Here is a 25,284-nt window from a genome sequence, read left to right on the forward strand (position 1 = left end):
TTTGTCTTCCACTTAACTGCTATGCACCTACTAATTATCTTGTTATCAAACAAAGCTTTATATCATGACTATCTTTTTTTGCCAAGAAAAGACACAGCAGCCTCAATACAAGAAAGTAAAGAAGTTTTTTCAGTGAGAGGCAACAAAGGCCCAGTTTAGAGTATATTTTTTTAAAAAAAATTGTCACCTGAGGCCACCCTTGTCTAAAGAAAAAAGGTATCTTGGTTGTTTATGTTTTCCTTTCCTTGTGTTCACTTGATACTATAGTTGGTATTCATCCAATTTGAGAATCTAATGGAAATAAAGCTACTTTTTTCTAGACAGGTTTGCCTTACTTATGATGAGTAGTGGCGGAGCCACCTTTGTCCAAGGATAGCCAAATTGCCTATTGACAAATTACACGGTGTAGATAGGTACTGATTTCTTTTTATGTATATTTACTAATGAAAAATCTGACTCTACCACTACTTACGAGTCTGTAAATCCAAATCCAATAGTTGGCATGCACCAATGTCAAAAGACTTCTTCCCTACCTAAACAGAATCTTGCTTCAAACTGATATACCTCTGGACTTTTAATTGATGTCCCTAAAGGATGCTTTATCTTCTTCTTTTTTTCCACTAGCAAACTTTTGATCTTTAGAGGTTTGAGACTTTGCAATTCTGTACTTGTCTCAGTGACCAACGTCAAAGAATGGACAAAGTTGGTTGGGCACGTGAATCCCTAGTGCCCTCTAGGTCCAACTCTGCCTATATACTATATGATATATATACGCACAAGAGGTAGTAGCTATGTGGTGGAATAGTCAAAGTGCATCCAAGTTGGTCCAATCAACACAGTTATCAAATCCATCTAACTATTTAATTTGTTCCTTAATTTTTGTGTTCAGAAAACATAAATATACAAGACAGTCCCATTATCTAAATATTGGTTCTAGTAATTGAATAAAAAGAAATAAGGACGGACACAAACAATAACCATATTAGACAAAACAAGTACAAAAGATAAGCGTTGACGTATCATGTTGAGACATTAAATTAAAAAGTTTAGAGTTTCAATTATCTTATTTAAAAACACAATTCCTTAGGTTCTCGACAGAAACCACGTGTTCAAACTGTTGAAGCAGATGACTTTTGATATTTTTTTAAATTGGAATTTTTAAGTAGAGTTATATTATATGTTGTAGAATAATATGAGATTTTAATAATTTGGGATGAAAAGGGAATGACAATACCACATGCAGCCCAAACGTGTTGGGTACCAACATTCAATTTTGTACCCATCCAACAACTAAGATGGGGTTGTCTTAGTTCTCTTCTCTCGCTTTCACCCAAACAATCCTCTAGCCTAAAAATCTGGTGAGCAATAAACCAAACAAGCAGATACTTGTGTTTGATGTGCTATAACAAAAAAAATCATATTGGGTACTTCATAAGAAAAATGAAATTATATACAAAGGGGTAGAAATACTCCTAACGATTTGTAGATAATGAACAGCAACAACTAGCATTCCATGCTATCAATAATGTTTAAGTAGAAATACTCTTAATGTTTGATGTGGACGTGATATGTTAGGCGAACCACACATTGAAATCAGAGACGCAATCAGAATTTATAGTTTGTGGTTTTGGAATATTTTTTTTTAAAAAAAAAAGTTGTTGAGTTCTAGACTAAATAATTTGTGCATATTTAATGAATTTCTTAAGAAAACTATACGATTTGAATTAAAGTTATAACTGGGTTTGATCCAACTCCCTAGCTCTACACAAGCTCCGCCCACGTTTGAACTCTAAAACATTTGAACTCGATCATGGCGTAGTCCAGAGAACGCGCCAATCATACAGGGGGTGTATGTGATACTCATGATGATGGGTAGTGGACCGATGAGGGCGCGAGTCATACAGAATAACTAAGAGGTTTCTAGACAGATAAGCTTAAAGGGGTGCACATGATCCATTAATTTGGTGAATCACATTGAAATAAGAGAAGAAAGTAAGAGCTTTAAAAGATATAACACAAGTTCATATATGCACGATTTTTAGCTCGATGACGCAGCCTGAAGGATAAATTCATGAGACCTATACGAATCTCACAAGGATAAAGAAACTACTATTCATGATGGAGAAGGTAACTACCATACGGAGTCATGTGGTTATTGTCAACAAAGTTATAAATAAGAAGATGACGAAAGCGCTAGGCTGTAGTTGCATGAAGAAGGCATCAAACTAAAATATTCATTCTCAAAAGATTGTCTCGATTTTTTCCCTGCAACTACTTGGATTTGCTCTAGGTGTCAACTACTGTATAGCATTGATGAAAATCTGGCCAATAGTACTACACACACCTATGCTTGTAAAGGTGGTATATATAGTATCACTGTCAACTCAGAAATGAATTCAGAATTTAAAATTTAATAAATGAATTAACTGTCAAATTAATATTTAATATAATGTGTGGACAAAAACTGTAAGATTGACGTGTCGACAATATCTAGCACCGAAGAATCGAGAGTGGAAATTATTCCTACTCATATGGGTAGCAATAAGGATGTCAAATGGGAGGGTTGAGATGAAATTGAACAAGTTATTATAGGGAAATTTACATAGATATAATATATTAAGAAAATATTTATCATTTATAGCAGTAACATTTTTATTTTCAGTAAACAATTATAATACATTTATAATGTAGTTTTAATACATATGACAGAAAACAATTTATAAAACACCTAAAATACAAATTTTATTAATGAATAATACATTTATCACACACTTATAATACACTGTATCAATTTCTTACTAAGCAAGCATAATATATTTTTAAAACACTTATAATATATTTATATCACATGCATAATTCACTTTTAATACTTACTGCAGATTTATTATAGTATTGCTATGTATTACTACAAATGGTAATAAATAAAAAATATCGTTAAAATTAGTGATTATTTATTAAAAGGTACCCACTCAAGTAATTTTTTTCAACTTATAGACTAAGTCAATAAATGGGTTAAGCTAAAATAAGCCCACAAATTACTTGGGTTGAAACGGAACGGGCTAAAAGTGGGCTGATCATCATTACCTGTCCAATTTGATCTAATTTTTTCAAATGGTCCACCTTTCTTGCCCCACCCCTTACTCAGGTCACTCAAGCCTTCAGGTCTTACTCACAACCCTGACCCCCGCTCGATCCAATCTCGACCCACAATTTAAGACCTGACCTTGATCCGATCCTGACTCAAAGCCCAAGACACTAGCCTTAACCTTCGACCTCAACCCAACACTCGAGCCACTAGACCCATGAACCTACCATGACTCGATCAAGACTTGATTTTGACCCCAGCTTAAAACCCGAACCTAATCCAGGACTTGAGCACCAAGCTCGACTTTGACCTAAAATCTGATACCTAAGCCTAACTCGAGACCCAAGATCCAACTCAGATTCGAGACTCGAGACCCAACTTTGATGACCCTAAACTAACCAGAAGTTGAGATCCGATCCTAACTCAGTACCCAAGACTCCATTTTGACCTTAACCCGAGATCCGCAAGGGCGGAGACACCTTACAATCAGGGGGTTCATCCGAACCTCCTTCGGCGAAGAATTATACTATTTATACATGGTTAAAATAATATTTTATGTATATATAAAAGATGTCGAACCTTCTTCAGCTAGTGTCTATTTTTTCAGATTTTGAACTCTCTTATTAAAAATTTTGGCTCTGCCACTGGAGATTCGATCCGATTTTGACCTAGAACTCGAGACCCGAGCTTCGACCCAGATTTGGGACCTGACCCCGAGTTGGGACCAAAGTACTGGGACCCAAATCCTGACTCATTAAAAAAATCAAAGTAAATCTCAAGTAATAAATCTAAATTAAAGTAAATCTTAAGAATAGACTAGAAATAGTCTAATATTGAGCTAATTAATTGAAGATCACTTTCAAAATGAGTTAGGTTAGGACGAGGTAAAATCAGCCTAATATGAAATAATCTTATGCCCACCCCTTAAAATGTTGGGCAATTTGGACGGGCCATCACTTTTTGGCCATATAACAGCCCCACTGTAGCATTAATGAATTTGTAGGCCTAGCTATGGGAATGTTTTGCAGAAAAAGGACCACTGGAAGTTGGATATCAATGTCGAAGTTAAGGTTTGAGGATGACTGACATACTAGTTAATTTCGACAACGTATGTTTTAAATGTATCTCTTTGTTGTTCACTATTTCACTTTTTATTTTAATTAAATAAATAAATGTAGAGTTTAACTTAAATGCAACGCAGATTTATTCTGCTTCTTCTTTTATGAACATTATTATTAGGTTAAAATTACCTACAATGGTAGTCTAAACAATTAAGTAATTAACTTGCTATAACTAGAGAGTGCATGCACTGTAAACAAAATTAAACAAAGAAATTAGGGATAGTGAAGTCATGATATTGTGGTTAAAATTATGACGTTGAATATTCAACAGTCTTGAGAGACAATTAAATGCCACATACTATAGTTTATCTCCGTCAGTAATTAATGGTAAGCATCCTTGTCAAAAAAGATAAGATAAGAATCTTAATTTTATCCTCCCATGAAAGAGATGCAATTTTCAGTCCTATTCTTCAAAACATCATCAAAAGGGACCGTAGCCTTTGGGCCTTAATTTCCTTAACCAGTCCATTCATTCTAGTGCCAAGCAAACATAAGTCCAAATGGAAAGATTGTTGGGCCAAATTCTTCCAAGTGATGTGATTTTGGCCTTTATACTACAATATAGGAAAAATTAAGTTCATGCCCCATAAAAGCAAAATAATTACAGACAAATACTCATTTACAATTCATACCCCCCAAAGCATGAGATTCGCGACCAAGATAGCATCGTAGTATCATATACTGACATGGTATCATTGAATCTACTTTGATCCTTAATGATATCACCACAGTATATCTATATATCATCATGGTATTATTGATGTCTACTTCAATCCTTCGGCTACATTTTCATGTAACTAACATGATATCATTAAGAATCATTTCATATAATCATTAAGGACCGTTTCATACAAATGTTGAATGATATCATCATAGTATATATATATATATATATATATTGTGATGGTATCATAAATGTTTTCCTAAATCATTCGATATTACATGAATGACACTTTTAAAATCCTCAATGATACCATAACAATATATTGATACCTTATCGGTATCATATAGGATTGAACTATTTTTTTTAAGAAATAAAAATAAAATAATTAAGAGAAAATTGTTAGAATCACAATCTTATTTATTAAACTAATTAGTAAATATATTTTTTATGATATTCCATCGGTATATTGATACCATATCGATATCATATAGGACTGCGCTTAATCCTTTATGATATTCCATCGGTATATGATACCATATCGGTATCATGTAGGGTGGGCGCTAACGTCAACTCACGAATTTAAAAATAATTAAAAGGGGTACATGGGTAATTAGTTTGGCCATATGCGTACTCGAAGGAATTATTTTGGGGTGGGTATGGGGTGGTAAATAGTTTGTTTAAAAGGTCTATTTTATGTAGTTTTCCTAATAATATATTATATTGTCTTAATTATGAATTATAGTACTATTTTTATTCTTACAAAAAATAGCTTTAACTTTTTTTTTCTATATTCAAAAGTAGCTAAACACATATATAATACATATCTAACTCAATTTTTATATAGTACCCCATAAACTAATTTGAATATTTGAAATTCAGATATAATACATTTTTACTAAGAGAACAAAAATAAACAATAATTGTAATACATTTTGAATTTAATAAATTATAATATTATAGGTGTGAATATACAATCAATTTTTTTTTAATACAAAATATATTATAAATATTATATGTGACTTTCAACATTTCAGCTTTATTTAAATTAGTTTACGTTATTAAAAATGTATTATGTTTATTCTAAAATGAGGGGAGTTTGATTATTGTTCAAAGTTGAGGGGGTGGAGGTGGAAGTGTTTGAGTTTAAACGCAAAGTTTGGGGGTGAAAATGATTTTCACCCATTCATAATAATATATATATTGAATTCGAATCGTATTACATTATTGTTTATAGTTAATATAATTTTTCAGAGTTTCATCTCTTATTTTACGGTGAATCACCACCACCAGACTATCACGGGACTACCACTATAGCTCTAAATTATCACGCAATCCACCCATGCACCCAAAAAAATCCACCAAAATTATGAAAGTATTTCCAACGAAAACATGGATCTAAACGACGTCGTCAAAGCCATAACAACCACTAAAAGTCTAAAACTCCCTTTTACCCCATTTTTTTTTGTGCAAACACCACCACCCATATCGTACTCCGCTCCTTTTTCGTCCTCTTTGTCTTCTCCGACAAACTCACGACGTCAAAGTGGTTAACAAACAACGTTACAATATATTCACTTAATCGATCTTGACGTTCTCCATCTTGTGTACACCAAATCAAGAGATTCCATCCAAGAAGTAGTTGCCGAATAGAGTTTTTTAGCCAAATATGTACACTAATCAAAAAAGATGAAGGATAATCTATACACTAATCAAAAAAGATATCTATTGAAGATCATATGGATTTGAAGTTGAAAATAATAGGAAAACGATAAACATGGATTTGAATGACACTAGCAAAGCCATTTCCGTCGAGGTTGGCCTAAGAAGGAGAGAGATGATTGGAGCAATAAGTGATTTTAACTATTAGGCTATAGACGGTAATAAAAAAGGTACCAAAAAAGATAATAATTAATCTAAAAGAATTCATATATGTTAAAATTTCAATAATTTTTTGTTGTTTCTATTTTAATCAATTACATTTTTCTTATTATTAGTTTATGCACCAAAAAAAGCAAATACAGAAAGAAGCAAGGAATTTCTAACGTTAAATTTAACTTTGATTACTATATAGTTATTTAATGACAAGGGAAATACTACAATAAAATAATACTAATAATTTTTTTTAAAAAAGAAAAAGTTTGTTTTTTAAAATATAAGTAATATTCAAGTCAGCAGTTAAGTAATCTTTTAACTATAGTACTGTAGTAGTAATTCCAGTTATATACTGTCATATATTAGATGTGTCAAAGTCACAGCTTACGGCAAAAAGCCGAAATGGCAACGTGTCATTTACTTATTGGCTTTGAAAAAACCTAAAACCCTTATTATGTTGGTGTCTCAAACAGACAGGTTATTGCCGTTTAGGGTTTAAGCAGAATCAAGAAAAAGCAGTTAGGCAGCTCTGTTCCTAAGCTGCTGTGTGATAATGGTGGTTGACAAAGGGAAGAAGCAGAAAGTGGAAGAGGAAGACTACATTGATGAAAAGCTCATTTTATCCATTGAAAAATTGCAAGAAATACAAGACGAGCTTGAAAGGGTAAATTTCTATCAATAAATCCTGGAAATATTCCTTTTCATTCCAATACTTGGTAATTTGTCGATTTTTTTAAAACTAGAAATTCCTTAAAGAAAAGATTCCATTTTTATTGTAGAAAATTAGGTAGTAGCTAAGTCTTGCTCGGAGGCCGATTGCAGGATTTGAAGTTTATGGGTTCTCAAACGATCTCAAATTTAATTTTAATTTTTTTTTTAGTACTATAAGGTATCCGAGAGGATTAGGAGGGGGGTAGGTTAGATTTAGCAGTTTCAATTTCTGCCACTGAACCAAGCACTTACTTTGTTTGTGGGTTCCCAACAAATATTAGTATATATTTAGTGTCTGCCCAAAAGTCATTGGGTTCTGGAACCCCCACCCTACCCGTGCATCCGTCCCTGGTCTCGTTAGGTGTGCATTGAGCTGTTAATCTCAATGCAGAGCAGGTTGTCCGAGTGGAAAGTCTCTGACTTTCTTTTTCTTCTTTGGGTGTTTGGGTTGGGTTTGGGGGGGGGGGAGTCTTGAATTTATGCTGTCAATAAAAATGGGCCAGAATATTACTGATGGAGCTTCCTTAATTCCACTTTTTCCATTGTTAAACCGAGTAAGCTTTAATACATTAAACATCCTTGTATGTATTCTAACATTGCTCCAAAAGTTGTCTAGTTTGTCCATGACTCTGACATGAGAAATTTGGAAGACCATAATATGATTCCTTTTTAGAGTGGACATAAACTGTTGCTTTTATTAAATCATATGGTAGAACTTTAAAGCTAAATTAACAATGAGAGCAATCTTGTTTATATGCTTTTATTTCATCGTACCTCCAAAGTTCCCTTCACCAATAGGTGAGCTTGTTAGGGAGATAATTGTGCTTTAGGCTGGCGAGGCCACATAGCACATATCTTGCACGGAAGATATTCATCTTTTGGTTTTATTCATAGGCATTTTACTATTTCAGCTGCGTTTTGTATGTTCTTAACAAGATAGGTGACCAATAGCTTATTTCTAAATTGAGTAAAATGTCCAAATCATGGCATCAAAAGTTGATGAAAATTGGAATTATTAGATGTGTTAGTTCTAATTTATGAAGGGGAGCCTTAGAGTAACTGGTAAAGTTGCTTCCATGTGACCAGGAGGTCACGGGTTCAAGCCTTGGAAACAGCCTCTAGCAGAAATGTAAGGTAAGACTGCGTACAATAGACCCTTGTGGTCAGGCCCTTCCCCGGACCCCACGCATAACAAGAGCTTTAGTGCACCGGGCTGCCCTTTTTTTTTAGTTCTAATTTATCTTTTATGTTTAAAAAATTTGTGAAACTTCACTGGTGTAGAAAATGTTAGAAGAATAATAAAGAATATAAAGAGTCCCGTCTTGGGGATCTATCGAAGTTCAACTACCAAACCTCATCGAAGCATATTTCTATGAATATTTTCAGATAAATACCTCAACATATTATTGACCAACAGAAAAAGTTATCAGCTTTTTTGTCTTTCTTTCAGATGGAAACAAAAATTTGAGAGATCTTCGCTGGCCATGTACTGCCTTAGATTTCTTGTAATAGAACAAAGTGCAGTTAACAGAATTTAGAGCATGCTAATTTTCATTCTTTGCAATGTATGTAACTTTATTTCAAAAGATTTTGGGGGAGTAATTGCTATTCGAATAATGTGATCTGTTTGTCTTATGTGTATTCTTTGTTCAAGTGAATATTGAAGCCTTTTTTCTTTTTTAAATTAATAAATACGTCTAGTCTAAAAGCTTCTAAAAAAAATTCCGTTGAATTGAGGTGTTATTTCCAATATGGTTGCAGTTCAATTCTAAGAACCTCTTTTCCAGAGCTGCTAGGTTCCTCTGTTACATTACGATCAAAATACAAATACATGGAATCCAGGAAGATCAATAGATGGAGATATCCCAATAGGATTCAGCATGCTAGTGTCTACCACCCAATCCGTCCCTTCCTTCTTATTCTCTATACATGTCTTTCTCTGCTCCCTCCGCCATAAATTGAAATTCATGTTCACGTATCTGAAGGGTATACGAAGAGTACAAGCTACAAATCTATGCACTTATGGGATTTCTTTATTTGTATGTCATATGTAACTATGCATACATGATATCACTGGCAGTGTCGCGGTGTTTTATCTTTTGCAGCTACACACTGAAAGTTTAATCATTTGGCAAACTATCAACTTTTACGGGTTCACAATAACTAGCTTGGATCAATTTGCTAGAAGTTTTTCTTTTGCTGTTTAACTCTGTAAGATAAGATGGGATGCCCTTGGTTTTAATTGTTAACCGGTATATCAATTTTGCTGTCAGATCAATGAGAAAGCAAGTGACGAAGTGTTGGAAGTAGAACAGAAGTACAACAAGATCCGCAAGCCTGTTTATGATAAGCGAAATGATATCATTAACTCTATTTCTGACTTCTGGTTGACTGCTGTTAGTGGCCTCATCTGATCCTTTTCTCTCTATATATTTCTGGACTTCTGAAGTAGTTTTTACACAATAATTTATCTCATTTGCTTGCAGTTTTATAGTCATCCTGTTCTTGGCGACCTTCTAACTGAAGAGGACCAAAAGGTTTGATTCTAATTTGTTGTATATAATCTTCTGAAACAAACCATTTTCTCCAATATTAACACCCGCTTAATTAGCAAAGTTTCTTATCTGATACTCTGTCAAAGTACAGTTTGAATGGCTGCTTACGTTCTGATCTGAATCTCGTAATGTTACTGCCTTCTTTCTTGCTAGATTTTCAAATTCTTAAGTTCTATTGAAGTGGAAGACTCGAAAGATGTGAAATTCGGTTATTCAATCACATTTGTGAGTTCATTACTCTCTTGAGAATGAAAATAATTAGTACATTAGAATCTTGTGTTTGCTGGGATGTGGAATGCTGATGACTCCTCGTCTTCCTCACAGAACTTTAAGCCCAATCCTTTCTTTGAAAATTCAAAGCTCTCAAAGACCTATACCTTCCTTGAAGATGGACCTACAAAAATCACAGCTACAACAATAAAATGGAAAGACGGCAAGGTGAGTCGTCCATTTGCTACTTGACAAAGGTTACACATCTGTAGCTTATCCGTTTACTCTCACTATATATGTTGTTTGACTTTTGAAGGGCATTCCTAATGGTGTTATTCGGGAGAAGAAAGGAAGCAAGCGATCCCATGCTGAAGAAAGGTCAGCTTACAGATCTAGCATTTCTTAGGAATGTTATCTTTTTTGTAAGGCTATTAATTGTTTGTAATAAGTCTTTCAATTTGCAACTGATATATCGTCGGAACCTTGGTTCATCTTACAATAGAAAAATAGGTTTGCTCACACATTAAACCAGGTTGTGATCTCTACCTCAGGAATACATAATCTTGTATAGCGCATTTTCGTAATTAAAGCTCACCTATAGCTGGTTAATTTTAGTCTGATCCTTGAAATAACATACCAACCTAATCTTATGTTCCAGTAGTGGGCAGAATTGCCTGCTGTTATGTGTTTACTTTTCTATGGAGTCGAGTGCGAAATATATTGCTCCATCCATCACAAAAAGAAATGACAGGATCAAATATAAAAGCCAAATCACTAATTTCGCTTTGATTTCTGACATCCAATTGTTGAAATTTTTGAAATAAAATTTACATATTCAGGAACTATATAAAAGTACGACAAATTCAGGAACTATATAAAAGTACAACAAATAATAACTTATTATAACTAAAAATATTACTTATAAACGTTTTGGAAAAAATCTTTCTCAAGAAAACCGATTTGAGTTCCCAAATAGTAAGTGCAAAATATGGCAGTTAGTGCAGGCTGTGCAGCTATGTTGAAGCTATTTACAACTCTGTGCACTCACTAAGTTTTTTGTCTACAACATTCTGTGACTATCCTCATAAAGTCACAAATCACTCAGTACAAAGTTGGTACAGGGACTGAACATGTGCTCGATGCTTTGTCTTCTGTTCTCTTAATTGTAGCTGTACTGTAAATAAAAGCTAAATGTCATATTCATGGTCATCCTAACTCAGTTGCTTTTCACTTGTTTTTCCATACAGCTTCTTCACCTGGTTCAGTGAAGCCAATAAAAAGGATGACAGCGATGATGATGAAAATGAGGTTCTTGAGATTCAGGATGAGGTAAAATCTAAATCTTCAGCAGATCATTAAGATTTTTGTTGCTCTTTTATTTTTTGGATGGGAGAAGGGGAGCATAATTTAGGTGTTATGGTGCATAAAGTCTTTTGCACTTCAAAGTTATACTTTTGTTTTCTGGTTTGCAGGTTGCTGAAATAATCAAGGATGACTTGTGGCCAAACCCTTTGACTTATTTTAGCAATGTTAGTCCGTACTGCGGCTCTTATTTCCTTTATCTGTTAATCAAGATTTAGTCATGCATTTTTAACTTGATAACACTATCCAAGATTTACCTTACCACAGGAGCCTGATGAAGAAGATTTTGAGGGTGATGAAGGTGGTGATGAGGTAAAGCAACATTCTTGCTAATTGTCGTCATAACTTGTGCACATCATTTGCTGTATAAAAGTCATACTTAGTCATCTGTGGCTGTAATATGTCCTCCTTTTGGGCTTACTTTTTTTTTTCTTTCCTAGGCCCACATGGTATGAGGGTGAAAGAGGACTATTGGAAAAAGTTTCTAAATAAGGCCTTAGTAACTTTAGTAGTAGAATTCAAGTGTTTGACCCTGCTTGGTTGTCGCCTTGGGTGATTTTGCTGTCGTATAAGTCGATTTGTTGTCCTTGTGAGTTGAGTTGCTCATGTTGACTTCAGAATTTACGTTGTAGTTTCCAATACGTAGTTTAATGGTTTTCTCAAGTACTAGATATAATTTTATTCCTACCTCCCACTTCACTATCACGTCAAGTAGAAAGAGTCTCTACTCAAGTTAGTAGGCTTTCATTGTTTCTTCAAGAACTTTCCTTCTGTTATGTATGTCTAAAAGAAGCGTTTTGACGAGAAGTTGGGTGGATATCAAGTTGGGTGTAATAGAAGGCGGAGTCAAGACATGTGAGGGAGAAAAGGGAAGGGTATTGTGAAGGAAGTCCTGGATCGAAGTCTCTAAAGATGCCATCTTAAAAGCATCATAAAGGGGAGTAGGGGATTCTTTTATACTTGTAAATACATTTGTTTCACCACCTTCTTGGTGCTATTCAATGAAAATATGTTAACTTGGTACTCCCTCTGTCTCATTTTATGTGGCACCCTTTCCTTTTTAATCCGTCCTAAAATGAATGTCACCTTACTATAACAAGAAACAATTTAACTTTAAAATTCTCTTTTTACCTTTAATGAAATGAATCTCAACCACACAAATATGTAAGGATTGTTTTAGACCATAAGTTTTAAAAGTCTTTCTTTTTTTCTTAAACACCGTGCCAAGTCAAACGGTGCCACGTAAAATGGGACTGAGGGAGTATAAAACAAATGCATAATAAGGAAGAGGATGAAACCATAGCTTTTGGTTTTATCTGGCAGGAGGGTATTGGTTGGGGACTCTTTCTTTCAGAAGATCAAAGTTATCTTTGTTTTTGAGAACAATCAAGTATCTTTTCTGACAAAGAATTTGTGCTTATTTTCTTCTTTTCTTTCCCTTGGGCCTAGGGAGAGAGGTCCTGTTGGAACCTTACACTTTTTGCTTAGGATAAGAGGAGGGATTGGGTTTCTTACTGTTGTTTCACTTTCCTAGCCAAAAGGAGGTAAAAATGGAACATGTATGATTCCTTCAAGAGTTGGGATTTTCACCTCACCGAACAACATGAGTAGGAAGATATGCAATTATGTGCAATTGCCCCTATATCTTCTTACCTTTTCCTCTGCTGTTTCTGAACTTAAAGAGTGGTGCATGGTTGAAGCTTGACAAGGATCAGCATTGGGTACTTTGATTGAATTTGGCGTTTGGCATATATTCTGGATACAATGCAAATATATTTTATGGTTGAAAAATTGTTCATGGGGGTCTATCACTGCATGCTCATCATTCTTTTTGGAAGATGAATGTACCATTCAGATAGTAAACTTATTGATTAGTTTAGTCGTGGATATTTGACTACGGTCATAAAGTTCTTCCTGATTTTTCCAGTATAATATGTGAAAATAAGTTGTGTATATGGTGCTAAAATGAAAGATGTTCTTTTCTGCCTTGGTATGGTTTGGTTGATTTAATTTGAATTCCTATGCAGGGCGAAGGCTCTGAAGAGGAAGAGGAAGAGGAAGAGGAAGAGGAAGAGGAAGAGGAAGAGGAAGGAGAGGAAGACGATGAAGATGACGAAAAAGACAAATGATACTGTTAATGGGCCTTGTATTTGATTAGAATTCTCTTCTTCAATGTTTCAATCATCATAGTTGGTATCTGGAAAGAAGCTTCATATTGCAGAAAAAATGGAATTATATATAGGGGTGACTTCTTTTTGGCTACAATGAGCTTTTTCTTACATTTTCTTCTTCCTTTAACCTTTACTTTTAACCTTTTTAATATTAAGTTTGTATTTTTTAACTTCATGATTCTTCCAATGCAAAAAGGAAAAGAAAGGAAGTGGGGGTTATAAATGGGGGGAAACTTTTTAGGGAAAAGAAGGGTACTTACCTCATTAAGGAAATAACATACTGGTAAATTGTCACCTCACATATTTGTCGTGGCATTAACAACGTCATGTATTTCCTTAAAATATCCACTTGATTCCAAATCCGTATTAGGTGGAAACTCAATATTATTGTGAAGATAATGGTCCAACACAGTTATTAATGACTAAAATATTATTATTTCTTATTTGGCGTTTGGTACACTGAATAAGGACAATAATTTTAAAATAACATTTTGGATTAATTTTATCTCATGTTTGTATCTTGAGATTATTTTATTCCACTTGTTTTTATGTTTATAATGTCTGTCCACATGACAGAGTATGTCGAGCAACCAAACCAAGTTGACACTAAAACAAATGGCAAAAATACCCACTGTAGATTTGAGTCCATTTTTGAGAGAAGGATCTGAAGATGAAAAGAGAAAAATTGTAGATACCATTAGTGAAGCCTGTTGCATGTATGGATTCTTCCAAATTGTGAATCATGGGGTACCTCTTGATCTCACCAGTCAAGCTCTGAAGGTGTCCAAGTCTTTCTTTGAATCTCCAGCTGAAGCCAAACTCAAATGTTGTCCACTGCCTAATGCACCTGTTCCTGCAGGCTATAACAAGAAGCCTAATCCTTCTTATGAGTTCAATGAATACCTTATTATGCTTCCACCTGCCTCTGATTTTAACATCTTCCCGGACAATCCTCCTGAATTTCGGTATGACCATAATTTTTACCTTTTCAGTCTTCTACTTCATATTCATAAGTGAATCTAGAACGGATCCAGGGTTCAATTGCTTTCAACTCGAATTATGTATATGTACGTAAAGAAAAAATGTATATATAATAAGATCATACTTAAATCTAAAAATCAGTAACTCTAGTTTGTGGATTCGTTTTATGTGTTTTAAGGGTGTATAAGAGCTCTAAGTGTAATCTTAGATTAATATTTATACTTCCATAAGACCCTTGTTAGAAAATGAGATTTTTCTAGATAGTCTTTAGTCTAATAGTTCTCTTTTTGAATATTATGTTTAGTTTGTAAAGGAAAGGTAATCCTCGTTTTATGGAATATGTTTTGTAAGAAAGTCAATAGTGGTTGGATAGGTATGGTCTCTACTTACTTTTGAAAAGCTTATATAGCTATATGTGTAAGCCTTTTGTAATATGTCATATGAATGAAAAGAAGTTCTGTTGAACTTTATTTTTCTTATAAGTTTAAAAGTCTAACAGTGGTATCAAGAGCCCTTCTTCTTGAGGGATCTGTGAAGGCAAGAAAGTTAAGGTTTTCTCCAGTTCTTCTAAGGTGAGAGCTGAGCAGCAGTAACATGGCATCCAACAACTTCTTAAGTGCAGGTCCTCCTATGTTTACGGGAGAAAATTATCACATATGGGTGATAAAGATGAAGGCTTATCTCAAAGCTCTTAGACTATGGGAAACAATATAAAGTGAAGATAATCCTCCTCCACTTGGACCAAATCCAACAATTGCACAAATGAAGGTTTATGAAGATGCAAAGTCAAGAAAATCAAAGGCTCTCACATGTCTTCATTCAACACTTTCAGATGTGATTTTCACAAGAATAATGGCTTGTGAAACACCCAAAGAAGCATAGGAGAAGCTAAAAGAGGAGTTCGATGGAAGTGACAGAGTGAAGGCTGTCAAACTCTTAACTCTCATAAGAGAATTTGAGATGTTAAGGATGAAAGAAAGAGCTATTGTGAAAGAGTATTCTGCCAAACTTGTGGAGATCGTAAACAAAATAAGGTTGTTTGGTAAAACCTTTTCAGATTCAAAGGTGGTGGAGAAGATGATGATAAGCTTACCAGCAAGGTTCGAGTCCAAGATTTCAGCAATAGAGGAATCTTGTTATTTGACGACTTTATCGATTGCAGAACTGATCAGCAAGTTGCAAGCCCAAGAACAAAGATCAAGTATAAGAGATGGAGAATTAGCAGAAGTGATATTTCAGGCACAACATAAATGCAAGCAGCCTGTGAAGGGCAATAGAAGAATGGAATTAGATAAAGTAGCAAAGGGAAAACCATGGAAGGAATCTTCAAAGAAAGGGAAGTTTCCATCTTGCAACCATTGTAAAAGAACCAATCATCAAGCAAAAGCTGCTGGTTCAAAGGAAAGACATCAATCCAGTGTAGATTTTGTAAAAAGATGGGTCATACTGAGAAAAATTATAGATTCAAGCAGAATCAGCCACAACAACATCATTCGCAGCAGACAAATTTTGTTGAAGAGTCGGAAAAGGAAGAAGAAAGCTTGTTTATGGCTTCTCAAGAAGAAAACACAAGCAACAAATCCTCATGGTTCATAGGCAGTGGATGTACGAGTCATATGTCACACAATGAGCTCTTGTTTCACACACTTGACAAGTCGTTCAAAGCTAAAGTTAGGATGGGAAATGGTGAAACAGTCGATGCACAAGGAAAGGGTTCAGTTGCCTTTCAAACTACACAAGGTTTTATACATGATGTGTTGTATGTTCCTTGTTTAGCATGTAACTTGTTAAGTGTGGCTCAAATGATGTCTAAAGGTTGTTCCTTATTTTTTAAGGGAAAACATTGTTTGGTTTTTGACTTTGAAGATAGTTTGGTTGTTAAAGTAGAAATGGTGGATAAAACTTTTCCTTTAGACGGGAAGTTTGATAGTGCAAATTTTGCAAGTATGGATGAGTCTTGGTTGTGGCACAAAGTATATGGTCATTTTAACTATGCTACCTTAAAGTCTATGTATGAAAAGGGCTTGACTAAGGATATTCCTGAGATTTCACTATCTAAAGAAGTTTGTGAATCATGTCAAATGGGTAAGGTACACAGGAAAACATTTCCTAAAAGTGCTACCTGGAGGGCAACTGAAAAACTTAAACTAGTTCACACTGATGTGTGTGGACCTATGCAGACATCATCTTTAGGACAAAATAAATATTTTGTTCTCTTTATTGATGACTTAACAAGGATAACTTGGGTGTATTTTTTGAGTAACAAGTCTCAAGTATTTTCAGTTTTTAAGAAATTTAAAGCTTTTGTTGAAAGACAAAGTGGCTGTAAATTGAAGTCTTTGAGGACTGACAATGGTGGTGAATACACTTTAAATGAGTTCAATAAGTATTGTAAAGATATGGGGATTGATCATAAGTTGACAGTAAGTTATTCACCCAAACAAAATGGAATCTCGGAGAGGAAGAACATGACTGTTGTTGAAATGGCTAGATGCTTGTTGTTTGAAAAAAAACTACCGCAAAGCTTTTGGGCAGAAACTGTTTATACTTCAGTGTATCTGTAAAATAGGCTGCCAACTAAAGTTGTGGATAAAAAACTCCTATTGAGGCATGGTGTGGAATATAACCATCTGCCAAGCACTTAAAAATCTTTGGTTCGATTTGCTATTATCATGTTCCTTCAGTCAAAAGAAGCAAACTTGAACCGAAAGATGAATTGGGGATCTTTATTGGTTATTCATCGAAAGCCAAGGGTTATAGAGTTTTCAACTTGCAAGCAAAAAGTATTTCCATCAGAAGAGATGTAATAGTAGATGAGAATGCTTATTGGAACTGGGATAAGGAGCAAATTGAGAAAGATAATGCAAGTTTTCAGAATTTGAGTCCGCTTTCTAAAATCCAATCATTTGGCTCTGAAAAACTGGGAAAAGATGAAGAATCAGATAGGGAATCCTCACTTGATTCACCCATTTTGAAGACAGAGTCCCTTTCTGAGATATATGAAAGATGTAATATTGAAATCTCGGAAACAAATAGCTATCAAGAAGAATCAAGACATGAAGTTTGTATTGAAGCTATGAAGGAGGAGATTGGTATGATAGAGAAGAATAACACTTGAAAGCTGGTTGATAAACCCAAACACAGAAATGTAATAGGGGTGAAATGGGTTTATCGAACCAAACTTAATCCAGATGGTTCAGTTTATAAATACAATGCAAGTCTTGTTGTGAAGGGTTACACACAAGTTGCAGGTCTGGATTATGGAGACACATTTCCACCTGTTGCATGACATGATACAATAAGACTTCTATTTGCTTTGGCAGCTCAATCAAATTAGAAGTTGTATCATCTGGATGTGAAATCTTCATTCTTAAATCGACAGTTCCAGGAGGAGATTTATGTTGACCAACCAAAAGACTTTCAAGTTGTAGGAATGAAGGATAAAGTCTACAAGATACATAAGGCATTGTATGGATTAAAGCAGGCTCCTCGAGCCTGGTACGCCAAGATTGATTCTCATCTTATTTATTGTGGCTTCAAGAGAAGTGAAAATGAAGCCACTTTATATGTGAAGAAGGCTAAACGAGGAGATGTGCTTGTGGTGTCACTCTATGTTGATGATCTTCTGTTAACAGGAAGCAATGAAACTATCATGAATCAGTTCAAGCAAGAAATAGAGACCAAGTTTGAAATGTCAGATTTGGGTGAAATGAATTACTTTTTGGGAATGGAGATTTCATCAATCAAATTAGAAGTTGTATCATCTGGATGTGAAATCTTCATTCTTAAATGGACAGTTCCAGGAGGAGATTTATGTCGACCAACCAAAAGACTTTCAAGTTGTAGGAATGAAGGATAAAGTCTACAAGCTACATAAGGCATTATATGGATTAAAGCAGGCTCCTCGAGCCTGGTACGCTAAGATTGATTCTCATCTTATTTATTGTGGCTTCAAGAGAAGTGAAAATGAAACCACTTTATATGTGAAGAAGGCTAAAAGAGGAGATGTGCTTGTGGTGTCACTCTATGTTGATGATCTTGTGTTAATAGAAAGCAATGCAGCTATCATGAATCAGTTCAAGCAAGAAATAGAGACCAAGTTTGAAATGTCAGATTCGGGTGAAATGAATTACTTTTTGGGAATGGAGATTCATCAAGCTACTGATGGAATCTTCATTTCACAGAGAAAATATACATGGGATATTCTTAAAAGATTCAAGATGGAGAGATGCAAGCCTGTATCGACCCCATTGGTTCACAATGAAAAGATTTTGAAGTTTGAAGGAGGTGATAGGGCTGATCTTGCAGTTTATAGAAGTCTAATAGGTAGTTTGTTGTATTTGACAACAACAAGACCCGACCTCATGTTCGCCGCAAGTCTTCTGTCTAGATTTATGCATGCTCCAAGTCAAGTTCATCTTGGTGTCGCTAATCGAACATTGAGGTATATCAAGGGAACTGCTGATTATGGTATTTGGTTTAGAAAGGAAGAGCAAGGGAAATTGATGGGTTATTCAGATAGTGATTGGGCAGGAAACGTTGATGATATGAAAAGCACTTCTGGATATGCTTTTACACTTGGTTCAGGCATGTTCTCATGGAATTCAAAGAAATAAAAGGTGGTAGCTCAATCTTCTGCAGAAGCTGAATACATCGCCGCTGCTGGTGCAACAAATCAGGCTTTATGGTTAAGAAAGATTCTACGTGATCTGAAGCAAAATGACATTAAAGCTACTGTCATTAAGGTTGACAACAAGTCAGCAATATCTATGGCCAAAAATCCTGTGCAACATGATTGTAGCAAGCATATAAATGTGAAGTTTCAGGCTATCAGGCAAGCAGAGAAGGATGGCGAAGTTAAACTTGTTCATTGCAGCTCAGATCAGCAGATTGCAGACATCATGACCAAGGCTCTTCCTAAGGGGAAATTTGAAGTTCTAAGGGCTAAAGTGGGAGTATCCAAGAAAAATCTCAAGGAGGAGTGTTAGAAAATGAGATTTCTGTAGATAGTCTTTAGTCTAATAGTTCTCTTTTTGAATATTATGTTTAGTTTGTAAAAGAAAGGTAGTCCTTATTTTATGGAATATGTCTTGTAAGAAAGTAAATAGTGGTTGGATAGATATGGTCTCTACTTACTTTTGAAAAGCTTACATAGTTATATGCATCTAAGCCTTTTGTAATAAGCCATATGAATGAAAAGAAGTTTTGTTGAACCTTATTTTTCTTATAAGTTTAAAAGTCTAACAAACCTATGGTTAGCTTTACAGGAAATTTGAGAATATCGAAAGAACCCTCTCTTGGTTTTGGTTAATTAATGGTGTCAATCAGAAAATAACATGTTTCTAATTGATCCCCTCTTGGTTCAGGCTTCTCTGCTTGATGTTAAGTCAATGACAGGCTTTAGGCTTTCTCCTCGCGGGATCTAGACTAAGATGGTAGTGAATGTGATTTCAGCTCCACCTTTGAGAATTGAGAGCTTTGTCAAAGGATTCGTTTTTAAATATCGTTTAAGCATATTTAATTAGATAGTTTTTAGGTAGAGATAAGATCTGTGTAAAAAATGCACCTCACCCTCCCCAGACCCTACCTATGAGATCACACTAGATATGTTGTTGTCATTTATCTTACATATCTAATGCTTCTTTTCCCAAATAGAAGACAATACATTTGATCTTAAAAAACACATAATAGCATGATGCATTTAGCCCTTCAATTGCCTTGCAGAGGGGCTGGAAATGAAATTTGGTGTTTCATATTTTGGGCTAGTTTTGGAAGTAGAACAATATCATTGATTTATATGATGAATTTGTTTTACATTTCAGAGAGGTGATGGAAGAGTTATTCTCCCAATTCTTGAAGATAGGGATGGTTGTTGAGAAAATCCTAAGCGAGTGTCTGGGGCTTCCCCCCTGTGTTCTTAAAGAATTCAACAATGACAGAAGCTGGGATTTCCTCATTGCTATATCTTATTTGCCGGCAACAGAGAAAGAAAGGATAGGGGCAAATCCGCATAAAGATGTCAGTTGCTTCACAATTGTGTTACAAGATGAAGTTGCAGGCCTGGAGGTTGAAAAGGACGGGGAATGGATCCTAATAGCCCCACAACCAGGTGCACTTGTTGTCAATATTGGCGATGTTCTTCAGGTAAATATATTTGTGAATGAAAAAGGTTAACTATAGCTGATTCTCGAAGACAATCGAGTAGCAGCTCATTCGTAGAACAGTAAAAAATGCATTCTTGTCAAATCCCTTTCTTCTCACTATCGGGGCCTTCCTCACCCCAAAAAGGATAAATAAATGATGTAATTAGCTATGGAGGAGGATTCAGGATATGAAAGTTTATGTGTTCCTATAGTGGCTTTTAGCTGGAATGTAATTTTTTTAATGGAATTCTGGTTGTTACAACTGAACAGGTCCTTACGAATGATAAATTCAAGAGTCCACGCCATAGAGTGCTGAGACCACATGGAAGATCAAGGAATTCATTTGCATTCTTCCACAATTTGTCAGGGGATAAGTGGATTCAACCACTGCCCCAGTTCACGAAACAGATTGCAGAACCACCAAAATACAGGCCATTCTTGTATAAAGAGTATCTGCAGAAAAGAAGAGAAAGCAAGTCTAAGCACGTTACCAGGCTTGAAGATGAGATTACCATATCACATTATGCAATCCCTGAAGAGTGATGTTAGACAAAATAAAAAGGTAATGGATTGTAACTTGTAAGACATTAGCTCATGATCTCGCCGTTTTCATAGTTTTCTGTTACTGACTGCTATAACTTACAATTTCCTTGTTTGCTTCTGGAGTTCTCAAATTCAATAGTATTTCCCGTCGTGTAGTTTTCTTTCTGATAGTCAGTGTTCAAGCTCTTCAGTTCAACTGTCAATTTTCTTTCGACCCTTATCATTTTGAGATAGTCTTGACTCATTCATCTATCTTTGACCCGATAACACAACTCAATCATTTTATACTTCTGTTTGATTATGTGGAGAAGAGGTTATTGAGATATATATGGTATCAGAGAGTAGGAACTTTCATAGTCCATATTCACTCGCTGCTGATAATGATTTCCTCGACGAATGCTTCTAATTATATATGTCCATATTGGCTCGTCGCCAATGATGATTTTCTCTAAGATTGCTCCAAAGAATGATATACTGCATTAAGTTCCCTGTTACAAACCAATTAGCTTAGTGTATACTGCAGGTTGAAGAAAAGAAGCAGCTTAGGTTATGTAGTTGAGTCTTGAGTGTCTTCCCTCCTGCAGTTACAATAGTCAAAGAGAGTATAGCAGTCTTCTTTTTGGTCTCCAAGTTGCCCCCATTGAGTTCAATCCATTTTGTTACATCACATTCATCAATCTTTTTCTGATTAGATTAACCTGATTAAAGGCAGATTGAATCAAGAATATTAAGATTTTTAACAGTAAACCCCTTGAAATATGCCTAAAAAGAGCATCTAGATGGTGCAACAACAACAAACCTAGTGTAATCCCACGGGTGGAGTCTGGGGAGGGTGCAGTGTACACGGACTTTACCCCTATTTCGTTGAGGTAGAGAGGTCGTTTTCGAAAGACTCTATCTCTAGATGGTGCAGTACAGTACAATTAAGTTATTCAGTTTAACTAATGTAAGATCTTATCCTTCCTGCAATCAGACTTGAACTTCAGGCCTTGACCCTTCGGGGTGACCCAGTGGTTTGGGCTTGGGACTTCCATGTTGGAGGTATCAAGTTCGAAACCCCTTGCCACTTCTTTATCGAGCTCGTCGCACCGGACTTGGCTAGTGCGGGTTACCTCTCCTGTTTGGTTTGCGAGTTATTGCATAAGAGCGGAGTTTATCCCACCTAGGGGGCGGCTGCAGATTTCCCTTGTCATTAAAATAAAAAAATAATTAAAAAAAAAAAACAAACTTCAGGCCTTTGCCAGGAGCACCTCTTACTGCTTAAGCCTAAAAAGAGAAACCAACTTTTTTCCTGCCAACCAGCCACAACTCCTGTATTTGACATTCTTTTCTCTTGATGGGAACGTGAGTAAAGTCATTTAAGGTCCACATTTTTTGTTTAATAAACTTTTCCAACAAGAGCTAGTGTCCAAGTTCCAAGATTCCAGAGATATATTAAAAGGTAACATGCTTATTTTATTAGTCTTGAAAACGCTTTGCCTAATTTAGGGGAAAAAAGAAATGGTAATATGCTTGTTGAAACTTTGTGGATTAGTATTTGTCCATGACATGTATAGAATTTTTGCTTCTGTGGGATAATACAAATCAAGGAAATGGAGTTTTTGCTCTTGACAGATTTAAATAAGGTAGCTTATGAACAATCTTAAAACTTTGTCGTATTTTTCATTGAATAAAAAAAAAACATGTATAGAATATGATACGGAATCAAGTTAGGTGAAACGTTTATTTAAGACCTATTTACATGAGAAAGTCTTTTATAATCCGAATACACCATGGGTGAGAAACCGGGGGGGGGGGGGGTAGGCCTAGATCCCTACCTATCCATTGCATAGAAAAGGATGACCTTTGAGGATCAAAAAGATGGTGAATGGATCCCAAAGTGTTCTTTTTTCACTTTTTCCTTAAAAAAAAATAAATGAAACTGTTAAATGGTCACCGGCAACGTAGAAATTTGAACTGTGCATGTCAGTAGGCCTTGGGCGCACTATTAGATCAAAGGGGCTGACCACAATATAGTTTTTTTTTCAAATTAGGCCCAGAGATAGCAGTCCAACATGCAAAACGTAATCGGCTCGATCGGGTCGTTTGCACTTTTGTCCTCAAGACAAATAAACTTTTCGCATGACATAAGTTTATATTTTCCGGTCAATATCCTACGAGTTATTATACCCCACGCTCTTAAAGAATTTATATATGTCTCGTTAGGAATAAGTTCGATTTTCTAATAACAAAAATTAAAGAGCAGTCCATTTAAAGTGCAAACTACGCAATTAAATGAATTGGCTCTTCTCAAAGTAATGGACCGTCAAATCTTAAATTACACCCTAATAGAATCGGTGAGAGTTTTTCACACAATGACTTATGAGTTGGATTTACCTTATTCCTATTACCTTGAATCAATTAACATCCAGCAGAATGTAAAAGGGAGTTCAGTAGATTTTCATTGACTAATAATGAAGAAATTTAAACCGAGTTTACTTAGCTTGTAAGCTAAAGAGGTTACAAAGGCTAAGATAAGTTTCATAACACAAGCAAAATAATTGAAAGATAGTATAAGCTTTAATTAATTATATAACCTTTATTTTACCTACCACAGTTCTCTATGCTCAGTTTCACAATCAATTATTTCTGATAGGTCCCATTTTGCAAAAAAACAAAATAATAAAAAGAAATGAAAGTAATGTTAATGCTGATCCAGAGTAACATAACAAAATCATGAGTAGTATTTTTTTTGGTTATATCGTTTTGTTTGCACACTTGTGTTTGCATGCATCATATTATTAGAGCACTTTAATTGGAAAATTGCTTTCTTGTATTAACCCTTGACTTTTGTCATGAATATTAATACTATAAAAGTATTTTTTTTTCTTATTGTTGGGATGACGTGGCGCTGTCTTCATCTTGTGATTGAAAAAGTATGGGTATTGCCTTTATTATTATGAACAACCATGAGTAATCATCATTTCCTCTTTAATCATTCAACCAACGTAACGCACAATCTTGGATCTCTAACCTTAAACCCCTCAAATTTATCTAATTAAAACACCAGCTTAATTCTTGGACCTAGGTGTATAATTAGCAACACGCGGTCCACAACTTCATATCTCTTGCTTCCCTAATAATTATTTGGTATTCTCTCTTCTGTCTTATCCTCTAGTCATTCATTTTAGAGAAAGAAAAATCAGTTCAAAATATTTAGTACAACATCTCAATTATCATACATAAGTAAACATTCAATGATATCATATTTAATTTTAGTTATAAATTAATATTTTCTAACAAGTGTGTAAATGAAAAACACAATAAATATGTATGTGACATGGGGAGTAAAATTATCCGTTTAAGGAAGATATGAGGACAGTCGACCGAATACCTTAAATAAATTTTTTTAATACACGTGTGTCAAAATCTTAAACGATAGATTAAAAAATACTACATTGGTTTTTGACTTGAACTAGTTATAAATTCACTTTCTTTTGAAGTTATACGGACTTTCTAAAAAAAAAAAGGTCAAAATGACATAATATTTGTCACATTAATAAATTAAATAGGAAAAAACATAAGATGGCAAACAAACTACTCCTGCTTCTGGAACTATATGAGTTGGTGTTTTTCTCCAAATCTCCAGATGCTGTCCGTCCCTGTAGATCCTTAGATATCAGAATGGAGATACTAGTTATTATATCTGTGTTTTGATTGGCTTACATAAAGCTTGTCTAGATAAGATATTAAAATATTTATTTTTTCTTTTCTTAGCTAGGTGGGGAGTTTTAGGGTGGGGACAAGACACTAAAAGGCAACAGAAAATGACTTTTATTAAATTGATTTGTCTGCAAAATGCGATTCTTTGATAGTTACATCTCTTT

At 34.9% G+C, this 25,284-nt stretch overlaps 2 protein-coding genes across 4 annotated transcripts; both read left to right on the top strand.

The window, feature by feature from the left end:
- The first annotated feature begins 7,193 nt into the window (after positions 1-7,193).
- On the top strand, positions 7,194-13,921 carry LOC129899279 (NAP1-related protein 2-like). 3 transcript variants are annotated; one of them, XM_055974186.1, is made up of 11 exons: positions 7,194-7,406; positions 9,727-9,849; positions 9,940-9,990; positions 10,162-10,233; positions 10,333-10,446; positions 10,535-10,596; positions 11,466-11,547; positions 11,691-11,747; positions 11,848-11,892; positions 13,608-13,619; positions 13,650-13,921. In XM_055974186.1, the coding sequence occupies exons 1-11, from the start codon at positions 7,296-7,298 to the stop codon at positions 13,707-13,709; spliced, it is 789 nt and encodes a 262-aa protein (XP_055830161.1). In that variant the 5' UTR covers positions 7,194-7,295; the 3' UTR covers positions 13,710-13,921. The 3 variants fall into 3 exon arrangements, with proteins under 3 accessions (XP_055830161.1, XP_055830162.1, XP_055830160.1); XM_055974187.1 differs by having other exon boundaries at positions 7,195-7,406; positions 13,656-13,921; XM_055974185.1 differs by having other exon boundaries at positions 7,195-7,406; positions 13,608-13,921.
- A 311-nt stretch (positions 13,922-14,232) lies between these two features.
- On the top strand, positions 14,233-21,608 carry LOC129899278 (flavonol synthase/flavanone 3-hydroxylase-like). Its single transcript, XM_055974183.1, has 3 exons — positions 14,233-14,716; positions 20,555-20,876; positions 21,146-21,608. Exons 1-3 carry the CDS (start codon positions 14,331-14,333, stop codon positions 21,416-21,418), a joined length of 981 nt encoding a protein of 326 aa, XP_055830158.1. The 5' UTR covers positions 14,233-14,330; the 3' UTR covers positions 21,419-21,608.
- Positions 21,609-25,284: the final 3,676 nt, after the last annotated feature.

This window comes from Solanum dulcamara, chromosome 8, assembly GCF_947179165.1.
Source record: "Solanum dulcamara chromosome 8, daSolDulc1.2, whole genome shotgun sequence".
Classification (NCBI taxonomy): Eukaryota; Viridiplantae; Streptophyta; class Magnoliopsida; order Solanales; family Solanaceae; genus Solanum; species Solanum dulcamara.